The 18,878-nt window shown below is 48.8% G+C and overlaps 1 protein-coding gene across 2 annotated transcripts in view; it reads left to right on the top strand.

The window, feature by feature from the left end:
- Positions 1–18,878, top strand: part of SCAPER (S-phase cyclin A associated protein in the ER) — a 542,550-nt gene that overhangs the window by 180,273 nt on the left and 343,399 nt on the right. For both annotated transcript variants that reach the window (XM_075345474.1, XM_075345473.1), the window contains exons 14-16: positions 5,057–5,197; positions 8,161–8,316; positions 8,410–8,552. In XM_075345474.1, coding sequence (XP_075201589.1) covers positions 5,057–5,197; positions 8,161–8,316; positions 8,410–8,552 — 440 coding nt within the window. The remainder of the gene's footprint in view (positions 1–5,056; positions 5,198–8,160; positions 8,317–8,409; positions 8,553–18,878) is intronic.

The following is an 18,878-nucleotide window of genomic DNA, read 5'->3' as shown; positions in this document are numbered from 1 at the left end:
CTGGTCGGCGGTGTTGTTAAGGTTGAGGTGCCCATTGCGGGTACATAGGCAGGAGCCAACATGCTGTTTTCCTTCCCCATCCCTGCAGGGCTCTGGGTGAAGTGGGATCCATAATCGGTCTCCAGACACTGGGACCGTGCTCCCTCCGCAGCCCCTGGGAATCTGCTGGACAGGAGCTGGGTATCTCAGGGACATGGCCCTGCTACTGTGAGGTACTCTGTGTCCCCTTGGGGACGGCGCATGGAGCGCTTGTGTCATACACGCTGCAGCACTGCTGGGCGTGTTAGTGCGCCGGGACTACCGCGCTGACCGCGCTTGTTGCCGGCCGCGCTTATACTCTAGTCCCCGGCTTCTGCGGCCTAGTACCGCATATTCCAGGTGCTCTGTGTCCCCGTTGGGACGGCGCATAAAGCACCTTGGGCCCAGACGCTGCAGCGACTGCGGCGTGCGTGTGGGTCCGGGACTACCGCGCCGACCGTGCACTGCCGGCCGGCCGCGATTTCAACTTTAATCCCCGGCTTTTGCGGCCTAGTATGGGATTCTCCCGCCCCCAGACCTGCCAGTCAGGGAAAAGGGCGGGACGGTCGGTATGACGCCGACAGTGAGGGCTGTAGTACATTGAGCTGTCCTCCGCCCCCCTCACTACCCACGCTGAGGCACCAGATTCCCGCACTTTTTTGTGACTACGCCCACGCCTCCCTCCTCCTCAGAGAACGCCGTCAGCCATGTTTTTCAGCAACTTCTGGCTGCAGCTGAGGGAGACCCGGGGCAGAGAATCTGGTGGCTACAAGCCACATCCGCAGCCCCTGCCGGACAGGAGACGGAGTATCGTCAGGGACACCCTGCAGCTACAGGTACTCTGTGTCCCCGTTGGCACGGTGCATGAAGCACCTTGGCCTCAGACGCAGCTGCGACTGCGGTGTGCATTTTTTGTCCGGGACTACCGCGCCGACCGTGCCTGTTTGCCGGCCGCGGTTTTTACTTTAGTCCCCGGCTTTTGCGGCCTAGTGTGTTAAACTCCCGCCCCTGAGCCTGTCAGTCAGGGAGAAGGGCGGGATGGTCGGTATGTTGCCGACAGTGAGGGCTGGAGCACACCTCGCTGTCCTCCGCCCCCCCCTCACTGATCACTATAGACCACCGGATTCCCGCAGACAGAGCCCTGCATCATAACGTAGGGAGGGCTGGAGCATACGTTGCTATCCTCCTTCCCCCTCACTGAGCACTGGGGGGCACCAGTTTTTCAAAGGTGGTCTTCCTAGGGTGTTGTCCCCCCCTTGGTGCCGCAGTGTATATATATATATATATGTGTTTATTTATATGGTATATGATTTCACTGTTCGGCAGCATTATTTGTTTTTGGCTGTATACCCTCACTGATTACTCTGCGGACGACAGACTGTTGTCTGCTCTTAAAGAGTAAGGGTGCCAAGACACTGGCTTATTTTAACCTCTTGTGCGCCTATATTACGGGCACTGCACAGATGACAGCGACAGAGTTTGCATGATGAAAACTTCGCTGGCGTTCCCTGTCCAGGCGGCAGGGACAGAGTTACAGCTTTGCTGAGAAACTCTCTGGGTCATTTTCACTATCCATGTCTCAGGCTATGGACAAATGGTCGGATAAGAGACTAGGAGTTTGCAGTCCAGACCGGTCCCTTACACAGGCCCGGGCACTGCGGGATCGCCCCAGGCCACTATCGGTCTGCGACGAAGCGTGTTCCTGGGGTGGCCTCTAGTTATTACGTGGTAAACTCCAGCACGAACCGCAGTCCCAGTCCAGCTAATGCACAGATACTGTCCAGAAGCACACCTTCCCGGACAAGCGTTTTACTGAACGCCTTATAACACACGTTGTCCCTTCCTCTCTGACGTTGTTAAGGTTTCGGCTCAGTGTCATAAGGTGCCCTCCAGTCTCTGGACTGGCGGCTAGATCAGTAGTAGCAGTGGCTGGCGGGTCCATGGCTCTAGAGACTCTCCAGAGATTCGGGTGGTTCATCAATTTTTCCTAAAGTCAAAATTGACACCGGCCCAATCACTGACATATCTCGGCATGGAGTTTCATACTCTCTCAGCGATAGTGAAGCTTCCGCTGGACAAACAGCGTTCACTACAGACAGGGGTGCAATCGTTCCTTCGAGCCCAGTCACACCCTTTGAGGCGCCTCATGCACTTCCTAGAGAAGTTGGTGGCAGCAATAGAGGCAGCTCCGTTTGCGCTGATTCATCTGCGCCCACTTTAATGGGACTTTCTCCGCAAATGGGACAGCAAATCGACGTCCCTCGACAAGGACGTTGCTCCTTCTCGGGCAGCCATGACCTCCCTTCAGTGGTGGCTTCTTCCCACTCTTGTCAAAGGAAAAATCCTTCCTGCCCACATCCTGGCCTGTGGTCACGGCGGACGCGAGTCTGTCAGGGAGTCTTCCTCCGCCACAGGGCTCAGGGTACATGGACTCAGCAGAGTCTTCCCTCCAGATCAATGTTCTGGAGATAAGGGCAGTGTTCTAGCCCTAAAAGCGTTCCAGCCATGGCTGGAAGGCAGGCAGATCCGAATTCAGTCGGACAACGCCAAGGCGGTGGCATACATCAACCACCAAGGCGGCACAAGCAGTCGGCAAGCCTTCCAGCAAGTCCGGCGGATTCTGCTGTGGGTGGAAGCCACAGCCTCCACCATCTCCGCAGTTCACATCCAGGGCGTAGAAAACTGGGAAGCAGACTTTCTCAGTCGCCAGGGCATGGACGCAGGGGAATGGTCTCTTCGACCGGACGTGTTTCAAGAGATTTGTTGCCGCTGGGGGAAGCCGGACGTCGACCTATTGGCGTCCCGGCACAACAACAAAGTCACGGCATTCATGGCACGTTCTCAAGATCACAAAGCTCTGGCGGCAGACGCATTAGTGCGGGATTGGTCGCAGTTTCCCTGCCTCACGTATTCCTCCTCTGGCACCGCTGCCCAGAGTGTTACGCAGGATCAGATCCGACAGCCACCGCGCCATCCTCGTCGCTCCAGACTGGCCGAGGAGGTCGTGGTACCCGGATCTGTGGCATCTCACGGTAGGCCAACCGTGGACACTACTAGACCGGCCAGACTTGCTGTCTCAAGGGCCGTTTTTTCCATCTGAATTCGGCGGCCCTCAACCTGACTGCGTAGCCATTGAGTCCTGGATCCTAGCGTCTTCAGGGTTATCTCAAGAGGTCATTGCCACTATGAGACAGGCCAGGAAACCAACGTCCGCCAAGATCTACCACAGGACGTGGAAGATCTTCTTATCCTGGTGCTCTGATCAGAGTTTTACTCTCTGGCCATTCGCCTTGCCCACTTTCTGTCCTTCCTTCAATCTGGAATGGAAAAGGGGTTGTCTCTCGGTTCCCTTAAGGGACAAGTTTCGGCGCTTTCTGTGTTTTTTTCAAAAGCGTCTAGCCAAACTCCCTCAGGTACGCACGGTCCTGCAGGGGGTTTGCCACATAGTCCCTCCTTACAAGCGTCGGCTAGAACCCTGGGATCGGAACAGGGTGTTACCGGCTCTTCAGAAACCACCCTTCGAGCCAATGAGGGATATTCTCTTTCTCGCCTTTCGCAGAAGGTGGTCTTCCTAGTGCAGTCACGTCACTCCGCAGAGTGTCTGACATAGCAGCGCTGTCATGCAAGTCCCCCTTCCTGGTGTTTCACCAGGACAAGCTGGTTCTGCGCTCGGTTCTGGAATTTCTCCCGAAGGTGGTATCCTCTGTTCATCTCAATCAGGATACCTTCTTACCTTCCTTTTGTTCTCATCCGGTTCACCAACGTGAAAAGGATTTGCACTTGTTAGGTCTGGTGAGAGCACTCAGACTCTACATTTCTCGTACGGCGCTCCTGCGCCGCTCGGATGCGCTCTTTGTCCTTGTCGCTGGCCAGAGTAAAGGGTCGCAAGCTCCCAAGTCAACTTGGCTTGGTGGATCAAGGAACCAATTCTTGAAGCCTACCGTTCTGCTGGGCTTCCGGTTCCTTCAAGGCTGAAGGCCCATTCTCCCAGAGCCGTGGGTGCGTCCTGGGCGTTGCTGCACCAGGCTACGGCTCAGCAGGTGTGTCAGGCGACTACCTGGTTGAGTCTGCACACTTTCACGGAGCACTATCTAGTGCATACCTACGCTCGGCAGATGCCAGCTTAGGTAGGCGAGTCCTTCAGGCGGCGGTTGCCCACCTGTAGGAAGGAGCCGTTTTACGGCTCTTTTACTGAGGTATTCTTTTACCCACCCAGGGACTGCTTTTGGACGTCCCAATTGTCTGGGTCTCCCAATGGAGCGACAAAGAAGAAGGGAATTTTGTTTACTTACCGTAAATTCCTTTTCTTCTAGCTCCAATTGGGAGACCCAGCACCCGCCCCTGTTCCCTTCGGGCTGTTTGTTCTTTTGTGTACACATGTTGTTCAGATTGAACTGTTCTTGGTCATGGTTTCAGTTCTCCGAACATCCTTCGGATTGAATTTACCTTAGACCAATTTATAAGTTTCCTCCTTCCTGCTTTTGCACCAAAACTGAGGAGCCCGTGATGCACGGGAGGGTGTATAGCAGAGGGGAGGGGTTTACACTTTTAAGTGTAATACTTTGTGTGGCCTCCGGAGGCAGTAGCTATACACCCGATTGTCTGGGTCTCCCAATTGGAGCTAGAAGAAAAGGAATTTACGGTAAGTAAACAAAATTCCCTTCTTTCTGCTGCCTAAACATGGGGTGCGTCTCATACAAAGATGCATATTATAGTCCAAAAAATAAAGTATTTAATAAAAGAATGGCCTCCTTGGACCTGTTGGCTTATCAGTGATCATTTCTGATCTCAATCCTTATACCTGTAACATTAAGACAAATCCTGCTTCTAACGTCCAGCACAGGAGACGTATGTGTATCAGTTGGGGTAATGTTTTTTGGTTCTGCTATTCCCTTTTTTCTTCCATGAATATTCTCGTATTCTCTATATTGGTAGGTTTCCTTTTTCATCATTATTAAATATTTCCTGTTTTCCTAATTTAGTGTTTATGTATTTTGCAGTTTTATTTTTTTGTCTAATGGAGATATTTGTGTTCTAGGAAAAGGATGTGCGGAAGTGGAAGGAGGGATTACTGGAGCAGAGGCGCAAAATGATGGATGAAAAGCTGCTGCATGCAGAATTTAAGCGGGAAGTTCAGTTACAAGCCATTGTGAAGAAGGCTCAGGAGGAGGAGGCCAAGGTAGGAAATAGCACAAATAATAAGATGATAAAAATGAAGCCTAATGTAGCTTCCACTGACCAAAAATAACCATCCCCACGACATGGGAGGCTAGAATTAGAACAGATGTATCTGTATGTGTGTGGGGGCACCCATTGCCCCTACATGTAAAACCGCAAGATTCTAATGAGAACATGTGAAGTTGTGATTTTGAGCACCTTAAACCTCAAATATGAACGCAATATCCTCAATCTTAGCATCTTGACTGTCCATGTTATAGAGATTTGAAAGATCAGAGTTATGAAAACTTTAAATGTAACTGGAGGAATGAGGGAATTTATTAAAGGGGTTATCCAGGACTATTTTATTTTGGTTTACTGTGGGCTAAAACGTAACAGGCAGGTAGTTAATAACTACCTACATGTTGAGCCTAAGGGGTACTTTGCACGCTGTGACATCGCTTGCCGAGCGCAATAGTCCCCAACCCTGTCGCACATGCGATATCTTGTGATAGCTGCCGTAGCGAACATTATCGCTACGGCAGCTTCACGCACTTACCTGCCCTGCGACGTCGCTCTGGCCGGCGACCCACCTCCTTCCTAAGGGGGTGGGTCGTGCCACGTCACAGCGACGTCACACTGCAGGCGGCCAATAGAAGTGGAGGGGCGGAGATGAGCGGGATGTAAACATCCTGCCCACCTCCTTCCTTCCGCATAGCCGGTGGAGGCAGGTAAGGAGATGTTCCTCGCTCCTGCGGCTTCATACACAGCGATGTGTGCTGCTGCAGGAACGAGGAACAACATCGTACTTGTCGCTGCAGCGACATTATGAAAATGACCGACACTACACAGATCACCGATTTACGACGCTTTTGCGCTCATTTATCGGTGCATCTAGGCTTTACACGTTGCGACGTCGTTACCGGCGCCGGATGTGCATCACTTTCGATTTGACCCCGACGACATCATAGTAGCGATGTCGCAACGTGCAAAGTACCCCTTACACCGATCTGCCGACACAGAATTTACAGAGACCGCACATGCCGGCGATTCTGCTGTTTCCGCTGACATCATGTTGACAGTGCATTGCCTTCTCATCCACTCTGATATGCTTACGTGAAGTGACTGCTTACGTCATGCTATATTGATGGCTGGCTCCTTGTTGTCTAACCAGCTGACACTCCCCATGATATCGGTATTCATGCCCCGTCAGACAGAGAAGCCAGGAAGAGGTAGTGCTGCCCTGTTGACATGAAGCATCAGAATTGCTGGCAGGAAAGGTTCATGATCGCTCTGACCTGACGCCAGGTAGAACAGGCAGGTAGTTAGCAACTGCCTCACTATTAGTTTTTAGGTCCGTAGTAAAAAAAAACAAAACTCTAGTCCCAGGTAACCCCTTTAAGCCTCTTAAAGGGAACCTGTCAGGTCCAATATGCACCTAGAACCACGAGCAGTTCTGGGTGTATATTGCTAATCCCTGCCTAACCGTTCCTCTATACACTAGCATAGATAAAGGGATCTTTAGAAAAAGTATTTCTAAAGATCTTTTATAGTATACTAATGAGCAAGGGCAGTAGTCCCCTGGGCGTTAGTTTGCCGGCCAGTCACCCCTCATTAGCATGTTAGCACGCCCACAAGGGTGTACTAACATGCTAATGAATGTGCAGCGTCACAGGATGATGTCACTTACCTCTCCGCCGCCATCGCGTCCGATGGGGGATTTCGGCTCAGCGCGATTGGCCACATAGTTTCAGTCATGTGCACTATGAATCCGGGTGTATGCGTCCTGGCTTCAAACTGAAGTAGTGCGCATTACCCAAACTCCAGGGTCATGCGCACTGAGCCGAAATCCAGCGTCGGACGTGATGGTGGCGGAGAGGGGAGTGAGATCATCCTGTGACCCTGCGCATTCATTAGCATGATATCACTCCCACAGGGTCGTACTAATATGCTAATGGAGGTGACTAGCAAGGGAAACAACGCCTTTCGGGCTACTGCCCTCGCTCATTAGCATACGATATAAGATCTTTAGAAATACTTTTTCTAAAGATCTCATTATCTGTGCTACTAGATACAGGGACAGTTAGGCAAGGATTAGCAATATACATGCATATTGCACCTGACAGGTTCCCTTTAAAGAATTGGGCTCATCATTAGACAGCCTTTATGCAAGCATCAAATTATTATTGACTGGGCATTTGTGCTATAATGTACTTTACTTTTGTGGCGTAAATATGTTGGACTTCAAATAGTCCATGCAAAAAAGCTAAGCGCTACCCAAAAAGTTAGTTAGCTGGTATAAAAGTAACATATAGTTTGCCTCTAGCACCAAAAAAGTGTTGGGAAATGCTTCATGAATTGGCCTCAACGTCTTTTGTGCATTATTTACTTTACTGGTGGGTTAATTGCTTTCTTACCATCTATTCTGTAAAGCAAAACATTTATTTCCTTGTGAGCTTCTGGGTAGTACATAAATCCATCAGCCTGAACAAGTAGGACTGCAGTGTAAAGCATGGCAATATTGTAGCTTTTATTTTGGGGGTTTTATGCATTTTAAGCTGTTTAGAGGTTAAAGGGGTATTCTCATTTCCAAGATCCTATCCTAATATGTAGCAGGTGTAATAATAATAATAATAGTAATAATAATAATAATATTAGCAAATACCTCCAATTAGAAATGCAGTCTAGTTTTCCTGATAAGCTATGTCACTTACCTCATGTGCAGGGCATTGCAGCTCAGGTATCCATGGTTATGACAGCAAGCAACTAACTTACTGTCACTATATTAGTGGATGTAACTATGGATACCTAAACAACGATTCCCTGCACATGAGGAATGATACTTACCTAATCAGGAGAATTATACTACATTTCTAATTGGAGGTATTTGCTATTATTATTTCACCTACTACACATTGAGCATACAATCTTGTAGATAGAAATAACCCTTTTAATTATGAGTTCTGAATTTGTTTCAATTTACAGGTAAATGAAATTGCCTTCATCAATACCTTAGAGGCTCAAAACAAGCGCCATGACGTCCTAGCTAAGCTAAAGGAGTATGAACAGAGACTCAATGAGCTGCAGGAGGAGCGGCAGCGCCGACAGGAGGAGAAGCAAGCTCGTGATGAAGCTGTACAGGTAAAAAACCATAAAACTAAGGTCCATAGATTACAATTGACTAGGTTTAGTGTGACTGATAGTTGGCACAAAATTCCTGTATTTTATGATCAGGAACGAAAACGTGTGCTAGAAGCTGAACGCCAGGCTCGTGTGGAGGAGCTGCTGATGAAGAGGAAAGAGCAAGAGGCTCGAATAGAGATGCAAAGGCAAGAAAAGGAGCGAGCCCGAGAGGATGCAGCCCGGGAGAGAGCCAGGTGAGCCCAGCACAGCTTATGTCCTCATCCGGAGCATTGCTCAGCATCATCACTCCCCACAGAAAGCTTCTAAATCACCACCGCACTGTCTGTAACATACAATTATTATTTTTTAGAATTTGTTTATTTTATACATTTTGTTTATAGAACTAAAAACTATATTATTTTTTCATATAGAAGCATTTAAATATATTGCTCATATACTTATAAATGCAGTAGATTAGTCCAATGAGCTAACTAAATTGTCTAAACTCAGAGAGTCACTTTTTCTTAATATCAGGGAACATCTTAGGTCTAGTGGCGCCTGAGTGTATATTTTAGTATATTCTACCCCTGGGTCATTAGTGCAGCAGTGTCGGACTGGGGTGCCTGGGGTCCACAGGTAGAATTGACTCCAGGGGCCCGCACTGCAGCCGTGTAAATACCTATTAGACATTATTCCCTTAGAGCTGAATGTCGAATGTGCCCCCATCATAACTGTGATGTACCATCACCATTGTTTGCATAAAAAGGATTTCGTTGGTCAACATACAGTATGTTGTCATCTAAGTGATTGTTCCGTGGGGGTCTGACCAAAGGGACCCACTCCAGTTGTAAAACGGGGAACTTTTATCCCTGTTTCAAACGGAGTGGTAAGTGGGATGCCTAATGGATGCCCCATTCATTGTCTGAAGGACTGCCAAAAAAGCCTAGCGCAGGGCTTGGCAACCATTGAGTGACTGCAGACCTATGGATTTAGACATGAGAACCCCTCTAATGCATATATTTCCATTTGTGGCCCCAAACAATAGTAAAATTCCCCCTCCCCAGTGGCATCCATGCGGTAGTAATGTACGCCTTTTCGACCCCCATACAGTAATATCATCAACCTTTTATGCCTTAATAAAGCTGGAACTTCAAAAATTGTGGCCCTATATATTTATAGCATATGAGGCCACAAAGTGGGCATTGTTAATTTATGGGGTCACAATGGGCATATTATTAATGTTCCATTGTAGCCCCATGCATTAATAAAGCCCTATCTTCTGGCCCCGTACAGAATAATGTCCTTCATTCAGGCCCCAATGTAGTATAGTTTCCTGATATAGCCAGGTCCCTTAGCTCATGCGCAGGGCATTAAAGGTTAGGTATCCATGGTTATGACCACGAGCAACTAAATGTCACTATATGAGTAGACGTAACCATGGATACCTAAGCTGCAATTTCCTGCACATGAGCTAATGAACCTTGGATAACTATACTACATTTCCATCTGAAGTATTATGTTCCCCATTGAATTTACAATATAGTAATGATGTCCCTTTCTGTAGCTCTCTTACTCTATAATATCCCCCTCTGTGACCACTATCCAGTACAATGTCCTCCTCTGTGGTCGTCATCCACCATAATGTCCCCCTCTGTGGCCCATATATAGTAAAATGTCCCCTTTTGTGATCCCCATACAGTAGAATGTCTCTCATTCTGGCCTTTTACTGTGTAATGCTTTTCTCTGTGGCCCCCTTTATAGTATAATGTCCCCATTCAGTATAATCTCCCTCCTGTGACCCCCCCCATTCAATATAATGTCCCCCTCTGTTACCCTCAAGCAGTTTAATATAATGCCTCCTTTCTGGTGCTCATTAATCTCACCTATTCTCACTCCCATGATGAGTCCTCCTTCCATATCCGGCGCAGGCGGTGGGATGCATCTATGTCATTGTACCACGTGTGATGGCCTGACCTCTCCTGCTAATGGCCGTTGATAGGGAGCTATTTCTTGTCAGCTATAGGCTTAAACTGGATGTGTGTTCGAGGAAGCTCATCCAGCCTAAAATAGAGCGGACACCAACAGGTCGCATGAATCTGTGTGCAGGATTACGCAGTGGTCAGGGGACCATCGAGTTCCCCGCTATGCCTGTCTGAGCCTGGAGACTAGTGATATTTCGACTGTATCACATTCTCTTAAATTGTATTCATGCATATCTCATTTGGTGCGTTTGATTAATGGTGATCATGCCCCTTAAAAAGTTTCCTGTTGTAATGGGACACATGACACGTCAACATAAGGGACCAGTGGGATAATGCTCAATTGGCCATGGCAACATTAGGCACATAATTCATCAGATGTCTAGTTGAAGTATTAACATTCACAGAATAGTATTATTATTATTATTACTAGAAGGTGGCCCGATTCTACGCATCGGGTATTCTAGAATTTATGTATTGTGTAGTTCATGTATGATTTTTGTTATATATATATATATATATATATATATATATATATATATATATAGAGAGATGTTGTTGTGTGTAGTTACCAAGTGTTTGTGTAGGCGCTGTACATGTTCTGGGTGTTGTCTGGGTGTGGCGGGGGGTGAGAGCGGTGTTGTATGTGTGTTGCGTGTGTTGCGTTGTTTGTGGAGCGCTGTGTGTCTGTAGCGTTGTGTGTGTGTGTTGCGCGGTTTGTGTGTGTGTGGTGTGTTTTGGGGGGAGGTATGTTTTGTGCAATGTGTGTGTTGTGCGGTATGTGCGTATATTTGTGTGTGCCGCGGTGTTTGTGTGTTGGGTGTTGTGTGTGTGCAGCGTTGTCTGTATGTGTGGGTGTCTGTGTAGGGCAGTTGTTTGTGGTTCCCAGTGTGTGTGTGTGTGTGTGGTGTGTTGTGCAGTGCGCGCGTGTGTGTGTGTGTGTGTGTGTGTGCATCAGCCTCTCTTCTCTCAGCCTACCTCTCCCAGCCTCCCTCCTCCCAGCCTCCCTCAGCATCAGCCTCCCTCTCCCAGCCTCCCCAAGCATCAGCCTCCACCAGCATCAGCCTCTCTCCTTCCAGCCTCCCCCAGCATCAGCCTCCGCCAGCATCAGCCTCTCTCCTTCCAGCCTCCTCCAGCATCAGCCTCCCTCTCCCAGCCTTCCCCAGGATCAGCCTCTCTCCTCCCAGCCTCCGTCCTCCCAGCCTTCCCCAGCATCAGCTTTCCCCTCCCAGCCTCCCTCAGCATCAGCCTTCCCCAGCATCAGCCTCTCTCCTCCCAGCCTCAGCCTCTCTCCTTCCAGCCTCCCCCAGCATCAGCCTCTCTCCTTCCAGCTTCCCTCAGCATCAGCCTCCCCTTCCCAGCCTTCCCCAGGATCAGCCTCTCTCCTCCCAGCCTCCTTCCTCCCAGCCTCCCCCTCCCAGCCTCCCTCAGCATCAGCCTTCCGCTCCCAGTCTCCCCCAGCATCAGCCTCCCCATGCATCAGCCTCTCTCCTTCCAGCCTCCCCCAGCATCAGCCTCCCCTTCCCAGCCTTCCCCAGGATCAGCCTCTCTCCTCCCAGCCTCCTTCCTCCCAGCCTCCCCCTCCCAGCCTCCCTCAGCATCAGCCTTCCGCTCCCAGTCTCCCCCAGCATCAGCCTCCCCAAGCATCAGCCTCCACCAGCATCAGCCTCTCTCCTTCCAGCCTCCCCCAGCATCAGCCTCTCTCCTTCCAGCCTCCCTCAGCATCAGCCTCCCGTTCCCAGCCTTCCCCAGGATCATCCTCTCTCCTCCCAGCCTCCTTCCTCCCAGCCTCCCTCAGCATCAGCCTTCCCCTCCCAGTCTCCCCCAGCATCAGCCTCCCCAAGCATCAGCCTCCACCAGCATTAGCCTCCACCAGCATTAGCCTCTCTCCTTCCAGCCTCCCCCAGCATCAGCCTCCCCAAGCATCAGCCTCCACCAGCATCAGCCTCCCTCGTCCCAGCCTCCCCCTCCCAGCCTCCCCCAGCATCAGCCTCTCTCCTCCCAGCCTTCCCCATGATCAGCCTCTCTGCTCCCAGCCTCCTCCAGCACGCCGTGCTCCTCTGCCGACACTCACACACCCGATCGCATCCACTCACACACACCCGATCGCATCCACTCACACACACCCGATCGCATCCACTCACACACACCCGATCGCATCCACTCACACACACCCGATCGCATCCACTCACACACACCCGATCGCATACACTCACACACACAGACACTGACGATATCGCACATACGCGCTTATACTCACAACATCCGGAGGTATCACATGGTTCTGGCCATGTGATCCTCCCGCAGGTCCTGGAAGCTAACAGCACAGTACCGCCGCCGAGAAGCAAGCGATATCCCAGGATGTTGTGAGTATGTGGATGCGATGTGATGTGTGAGGTGTGTGTGAGTGTGATCTGATTTGTGTGTATGTGTGTGCTGTTATGTGTGTGCTGTTATGTGTCTGTATTTTCCGCAGCTGCAGGACCTTGATGTGTGGATGCGATGTGATGTGTGTGTGATGTGTGTGTGAGTGTGAGCCGGTGTACACTGGTAACTATGATACACATCGGGTAACTAAGGGACCTTAGTTACCCGATGTGTATAATGGTTACCAGCTTTCACGGCCTCCGTCAAGATCCCAGCATCGCAAGGTTATGTCTGGCGCTGCCGGGATCCTGACGGAGCCGGTGTAGAAGCAAGTGATATCCCAGCATGTTGTGATGTGGGAGGTGTGTGTGAGAGTGAGTGTGAGAGTGAGTGTGATCTGATGCGTGTGTGTGTACTCACCTGGGAGTCGCGGCTCCGTGTCAGTTGGGCCAGAGCGAGCGTGCATTGCGTGAGGGGGGCGGGGCCTGCAGAGAGCCGGGGAGAGAGGCCAATCCGTGTGGGGGGGCGGGGCCATGGCGAGCCCAGCGGCCAATCAACTTTGTGTCACCGTAAGGACACAATTTCGGAGCATGACAGACAGACAGACAGACAGACAGACAGAATAAGGCAATTATATATATAGATTATTATTATTTATTATTATAGCGCCATTTATTCCATGGCGCTTTACAAGTGAAAGAGGGTATACGTACAACAATCATTAACAGTACAAGACAGACTGGTATAGGAGGAGAGAGGACCCTGCCCGCGAGGGCTCACAGTCTACAGGGAATGGGTGATGGTACAATAGGTGAGGACAGAGCTGGTTGTGCAGTGGTCTACTGGGCTGAGGGCTATTGTAGGTTGTAGGCTTGTTGGAAGAGGTGGGTCTTGAGGTTCCTATTGAAGCTTTCCACGGTAGTGGAGAGTCTGATGTCCTGAGGTAGAGCGTTCCAGAGTATGGAGGATGCACGGGAGAAATCTTGTACGCAATTGTGAGAAGAGGAGATAAGAGAGGAGCAGAGAAGGAGATCTTGTGAGGATCTGAGGTTGCGTGCAGGTAGGTACCGGGAGACTAGGTCACAGATGTAGGGAGGGACAGGTTGTGCATGGCTTTGTATGTCATGGTTAATGTTTTGAACTGCAGTCGTTGGGTGATGGGAAGCCAGTGAAGGGATTGGCAGAGTGGCGAGGCTGGGGAGTAGCGAGGGGAGAGGTGGATTAAGTGGGCCGCAGAGTTTAGGATAGATTGGAGGGGTGCAAGAGTGTTGGAAGGGAGGCCAGAGAGCAGGAGGTTGCAGTAGTCGAGGCGGGAGATGATGAGGGCATGCACTAATGTTTTTGCAGATTCTTGGTTAAGGAAAGCACGGATCCGGGAGATATTATGATAGTATGAATATAAGCTCCAGTTTTATGGCATATTATTTGTTTTTATTACTATAAATTGACATTTATATACTTCCGGCTATACATGGAAGTCTTTTGTTTTTTAAATTTACTTTTAAATCTTAAAAAAAGAACACAAAATGATTTAAAATAAGACACGCCAAGTCATTTTCGAGACACGTACAGTACTTCCCCACCATATAGTTAGCTACGGAGGTAAAGGACATGGTACATGCTAGGTCTGAGAACATGGATTTGCATAATGCGAGCAATTACATATTTGTACTACATCAGTGTTTCTTTTACTAGATACTAGACTGTTAAAACTTTTCAGCAGCCACACTTAGCTATCAAGATGGCCTCTAGAGATTATAATTAATCAAAGGGGAACTGTGCTTTCCAGTAACTATCAAGAATATGGTTTCCTATGTGTACAATAACACTATTCATTATATAACTTGTATCCCGGAGTTTCACCACTTTTATCTCTAATGCCTCTATCTCTAATTTTGCAATTGTCTCTGAGCTGGCGGGAGGAGACCAGCTGCCATGATGTCTTCCATACACCGCACAGAAACACATGAATGGAGCCCTGCTTTTTATTCCTTAGTTAGTACACATACAGACATAATAGTTATGGAGGAAATTGTACCCTTTCATTTCAAAGTTTGATAACAGTATAGTTTCCATTTAAATGCACAGTATCCTGATAGATAATGTAAATAGGCAATCTGTAAATCACTTTAGGTCCCCAATTCATCAAAGTGATTATGCAAGAATTCTGATGTAAAACGCTTTGAAAACTTGCAACATTTTCGCAGAAGTTGCTGCAAAATTTAGTGACTTGCTGTTTTCCACCAGTTTTGGCCAGCTCCACAAAAATGGGCAGGACAGGGCTCCGACAGGCCGCAGCAACACTCTCTCATAATATTCAAGACGGGATGTTGTGTTACCTATGCCAGAAATTTTACTCCAGTCTCAAACTAGAGTAAGATGTGTGGTGAGGTGCACTTCACGTTTCAGACATGACTGATTCCTTACAGGGATTATTCAGTAACTACAATGTCCTAACTAAATATCTATTTTTACACCCTAGTCTCTTTTGTAGTTAGCTTTATTATAAATACCCTACACTTCTCCTGATCTTGCTAATCCCCAAATGTGTTTTTTTTTTCTTCACTTCCTGTGATTTTTTGCTTGAGAGGGTTGCAGAATGTCACAGGAGGCTGGGGTTGTAGTTACGTCCCTATAGCATCTATCGCCCCTCCTGAAACAGGACATCATCAGGGGGCGGCACTGCAGTTAGGTAACACAGTTTCTTGCATCACTGCCCTCTGAAGATATCCTGGTACCACGGCTCTGATAGAAGCTGTGGGAGAGGTGAGTGCAGCCCCAGCCTCCTGACACATCACATTTCACACTCCTTTCAAATGAAACGTCACAGGAAGTGAAGTAAAAAAATGCACATTTGGGATTAGTTCAATAGGGAGAAGTGTAAGTCATTTTGTAATAAAGCAAATTGTAAAGTGGTTTGGGTGTCAAGATAGATATATAGAAAGGACATTTTAGATACGTGACCAACTCTTGTGCCTCTTGATGAAGCAGGTGCCTCTGGCTCTAGCATGTCCCCTCAGCATGAAGAAGGTTCCAACAGACGGCTGATGAGGAGCATCCGGCCACTAAAATAAGTGGCTGATAAGTTACAAAGCATGAAAATCTAGACGGCTGATTTACCGTATATATCAGATCAATGTGGATATTAACAGCAGTTTTCCCTTGTGAGTGATGGGAGACGCAAAACCATGCTTTTCCATAGGTCTTGTGTATAAAGGACAGGTGTGCTTTAAATGCCTGCACATCTCCCTCCATTATACGGTACATTTGCTGACAGTGACGTTTCACTGTGAAGTGACAATGCAATGAAGTATTGCTCTGAACTTGGGAGCACTTTGGTATCAAGATTGCTAATAGGATTCAGGCCTTTAGAGCAATGTTTGGATCGCATGGAAAACGTCTTATAGCAATAAATATAAAATTAGATCACTGATTTGCAAACTCATACATCATTTTGCCGGCAGAGTGCAGATAATTTATAAATCGGAGAATAATTGTTGAACTGTTTCTGATGACTGCTATATTGATTTACGTCTGTAGCATTTGTAGTGGCTTTGGACAGTTTAGCTTTAGTGTATATTTTTATTTGGTAGAGTCAAGATGAGAAGCGATTCAGTGGAGATTTCGGTTTAGGAGCTGTAGATTTCTGGATTAATAACTGACCCATCACTCACTATTCACATGAAGCAATCTATGTGCTGGCACTCTCCACTGCATGTCTAGTACTTATGGTCATGTCACACACAACGACAGCGACGACAACGTCGCTGCTAAGTCACCATTTTCTGTGACGTAGCAGCGATGTTGCTAGCGATGTCGCTGTGTGTGACATCCAGCAATGACCTGGCCCCTGCTGTGAGGTCGCCGGTTGTTGCTGAATGTCCTGGACCATTTTTTTGGTCATTGCTCTCCCGCTGTGAAGCTCACATCGCTGTGTGTGACAGCGAGAGAGGAACGAACTGAATGTGCAGGGAGCCGGCTTCTGCGGACGCTGGTAACCAAGGTAAATATTGGGTAACCAAGCAAAGGCTTGGTTACCCGATATTTAGCTTCGTTACCAGCATCCGCAGCTTCTTGAAGCCGGCTGCCTGCTCCCTGCACACGTAGCCAAGGTACACATCGGGTAACTATAAGCAAAGCGGTTTGCTTATTAACCCGATGTGTACTCTGGCTCGGAGTGCAGGGAGCCAGCGCTAAGCGGTGTGTGCTGATAACCAAGGTAAATATTGGGTAACCAAGCGAAGCACTTTGCTTGGTTACCCGATATTTACCTTAGTTACCAAGCGCAGCATCGCTTCCACGTGTCGCTGCTGGCTGGGGGCTGGTTACTGGTCGCTGGTGAGATCTGCCTGTTTGACAGCTCACCAGCGACCATGTAACAACGCAGCAGCGATCCTGATAAGGTCAGATCGTCGTCGTGATCGCTGCTGCGTCGCTGTGTGTGACCTAGGCTTAAGGATTTACCTGTTATCTCTACAACCATGGCTGCTTTGTTTAGGAGAGAACACAATTAGTTCTGTCAAGTATAAAGGTACCGTCACACATAACGAGATCACTAGCGAGATCGCAGCTGAGTCACAGTTTCCGTGACGCAGTAGCGATCCCGTTAGCGATCTTGTTATGTGTGACGCCTACCAGCGATCAGGCCCCTGCTGTGAGCTCTCTAGTCGTTGCAGAATGGTCCAGGCCATTTTCTTCAAAGGCGATGTCACTGCTGAGTCACGGTTTTTGTGACGCAGCAGTGACCTCATTAGCGATCTCGCTGTGTGTGACACTGAGCAGCGATCTGGCCCCTGCTGTGAGATCGCTGCTCGTTACACACAGCCCTAGTTCGTTTTTTATTGTTGCTTTCCCACTGTGACGCACAGATCGCTGTGTGTGACAGCGAGAGAGCGACGAAATGAAGCGAGCAGAGAGCAGGAGCCAGCATCTGGCAGCTGCGGTAAGCTGTAACCACGGTAAACATCGGGTAACCAAAGTGGTTACCCGATATTTACCTTCGTTACCAGCCTCCGCCGCTCTCACGCTGCCTGTACTGCCGGCTCCTGCGCTCTGCACGTGTAGCTGTAGTACACATCGGGTTAATTAACCCGATGTGTACTATAGCTAAGAGAGCAGGGAGCCAGCGCTAAGCAGTGTGCGCGGCTCCCTGCTCTCTGAACATGTAGCGACGTTATGATAGGTGCTGCATCGCTGTGTTTGACAGCTAAGCAGCAATCATAACAGCGACATACAAGGTCGCTGTTGCGTCACAGAAAATGGTGACGTAACAGCGACGTCGTTGTCGCTGTCGCTATGTGTGACCCCAGCCTTACCTGCGATCCCTATCAGGTTGCATCATTTTCGGGATCGCTGGTCGTTGTGTGTGACTGGGCCTTTAAACAAGACATGGTGTATTCTTTACCATGAGAGGTACCTAACTCATGGTCGCCTTTGTCTCTTGAAGATTGTATTGTCATGCTATGTGCCCACACTATTTATATAGGGAAAATCCAAGGTTTTACATGATAAAGCTTCACCTCTAATGATCTAGACCAGTGTTGCCCAACTCCAGTCCCCAAGAGCCACCAACAGTTCATATTTTCAGGATTTCCTTAAAATTAAGCAGGTGATTTATCACATGTCCAATACTAAGGAAATCGTGAAAACATTCACTGTTGGTCGGCCTCAAGGACTGGAGTTGGGGGACACTGTATTAGGGCAAGCAACACCACTCCACCGGAGTGCACCATTTCCAGCTCCCATCGGATGACCTCTGTGTCTATCGTGATGAACTTCCTGTGAATGTCGGCTGTGAACAGACGCTCATCGGGAGTCATCATTTCTGCTGTACAGTGTAATGCTAATGCACTGCTGTGTACAGCACAAATGATCAGATTATCGCAGTTTCAAGTCCCCTAAGAAGACTAGTAAAAATAATAAGGAAAAAAAAAAATTAAAATATGATAAAATTAAAAAAAGGGGGGGTATGGCTTGAGCTTGATGGCAGGCAGACGTGCTCTGTAGGAGCTCTTGCAGGCTGAGGTGGCAAATAACATAGCAAAACCCACCTGGCACTCTCTAACATGCCGGTGAAGAGAGGCACGGCACCACAGACCGGACCACCGGCCCTGAGAAGCAGCAGCGCAGCAGTTGATCGTCTGTTCAAAGGGGGGAAGCTCTCTCCGGTCTCCAGGCCTGCTCCAGTAATGGCACCTGCATCCATGAGGCAGGTGCCTGCAGCAACAGCAGCCG

The sequence above is a fragment of the Anomaloglossus baeobatrachus genome, chromosome 4, assembly GCF_048569485.1.
Source record: "Anomaloglossus baeobatrachus isolate aAnoBae1 chromosome 4, aAnoBae1.hap1, whole genome shotgun sequence".
In the NCBI taxonomy this organism is placed as follows: domain Eukaryota; kingdom Metazoa; phylum Chordata; class Amphibia; order Anura; family Aromobatidae; genus Anomaloglossus; species Anomaloglossus baeobatrachus.
The sequence above is the reverse complement of the archived record's forward strand: the minus strand, read 5'-3'. Positions and strand labels throughout refer to the sequence as shown.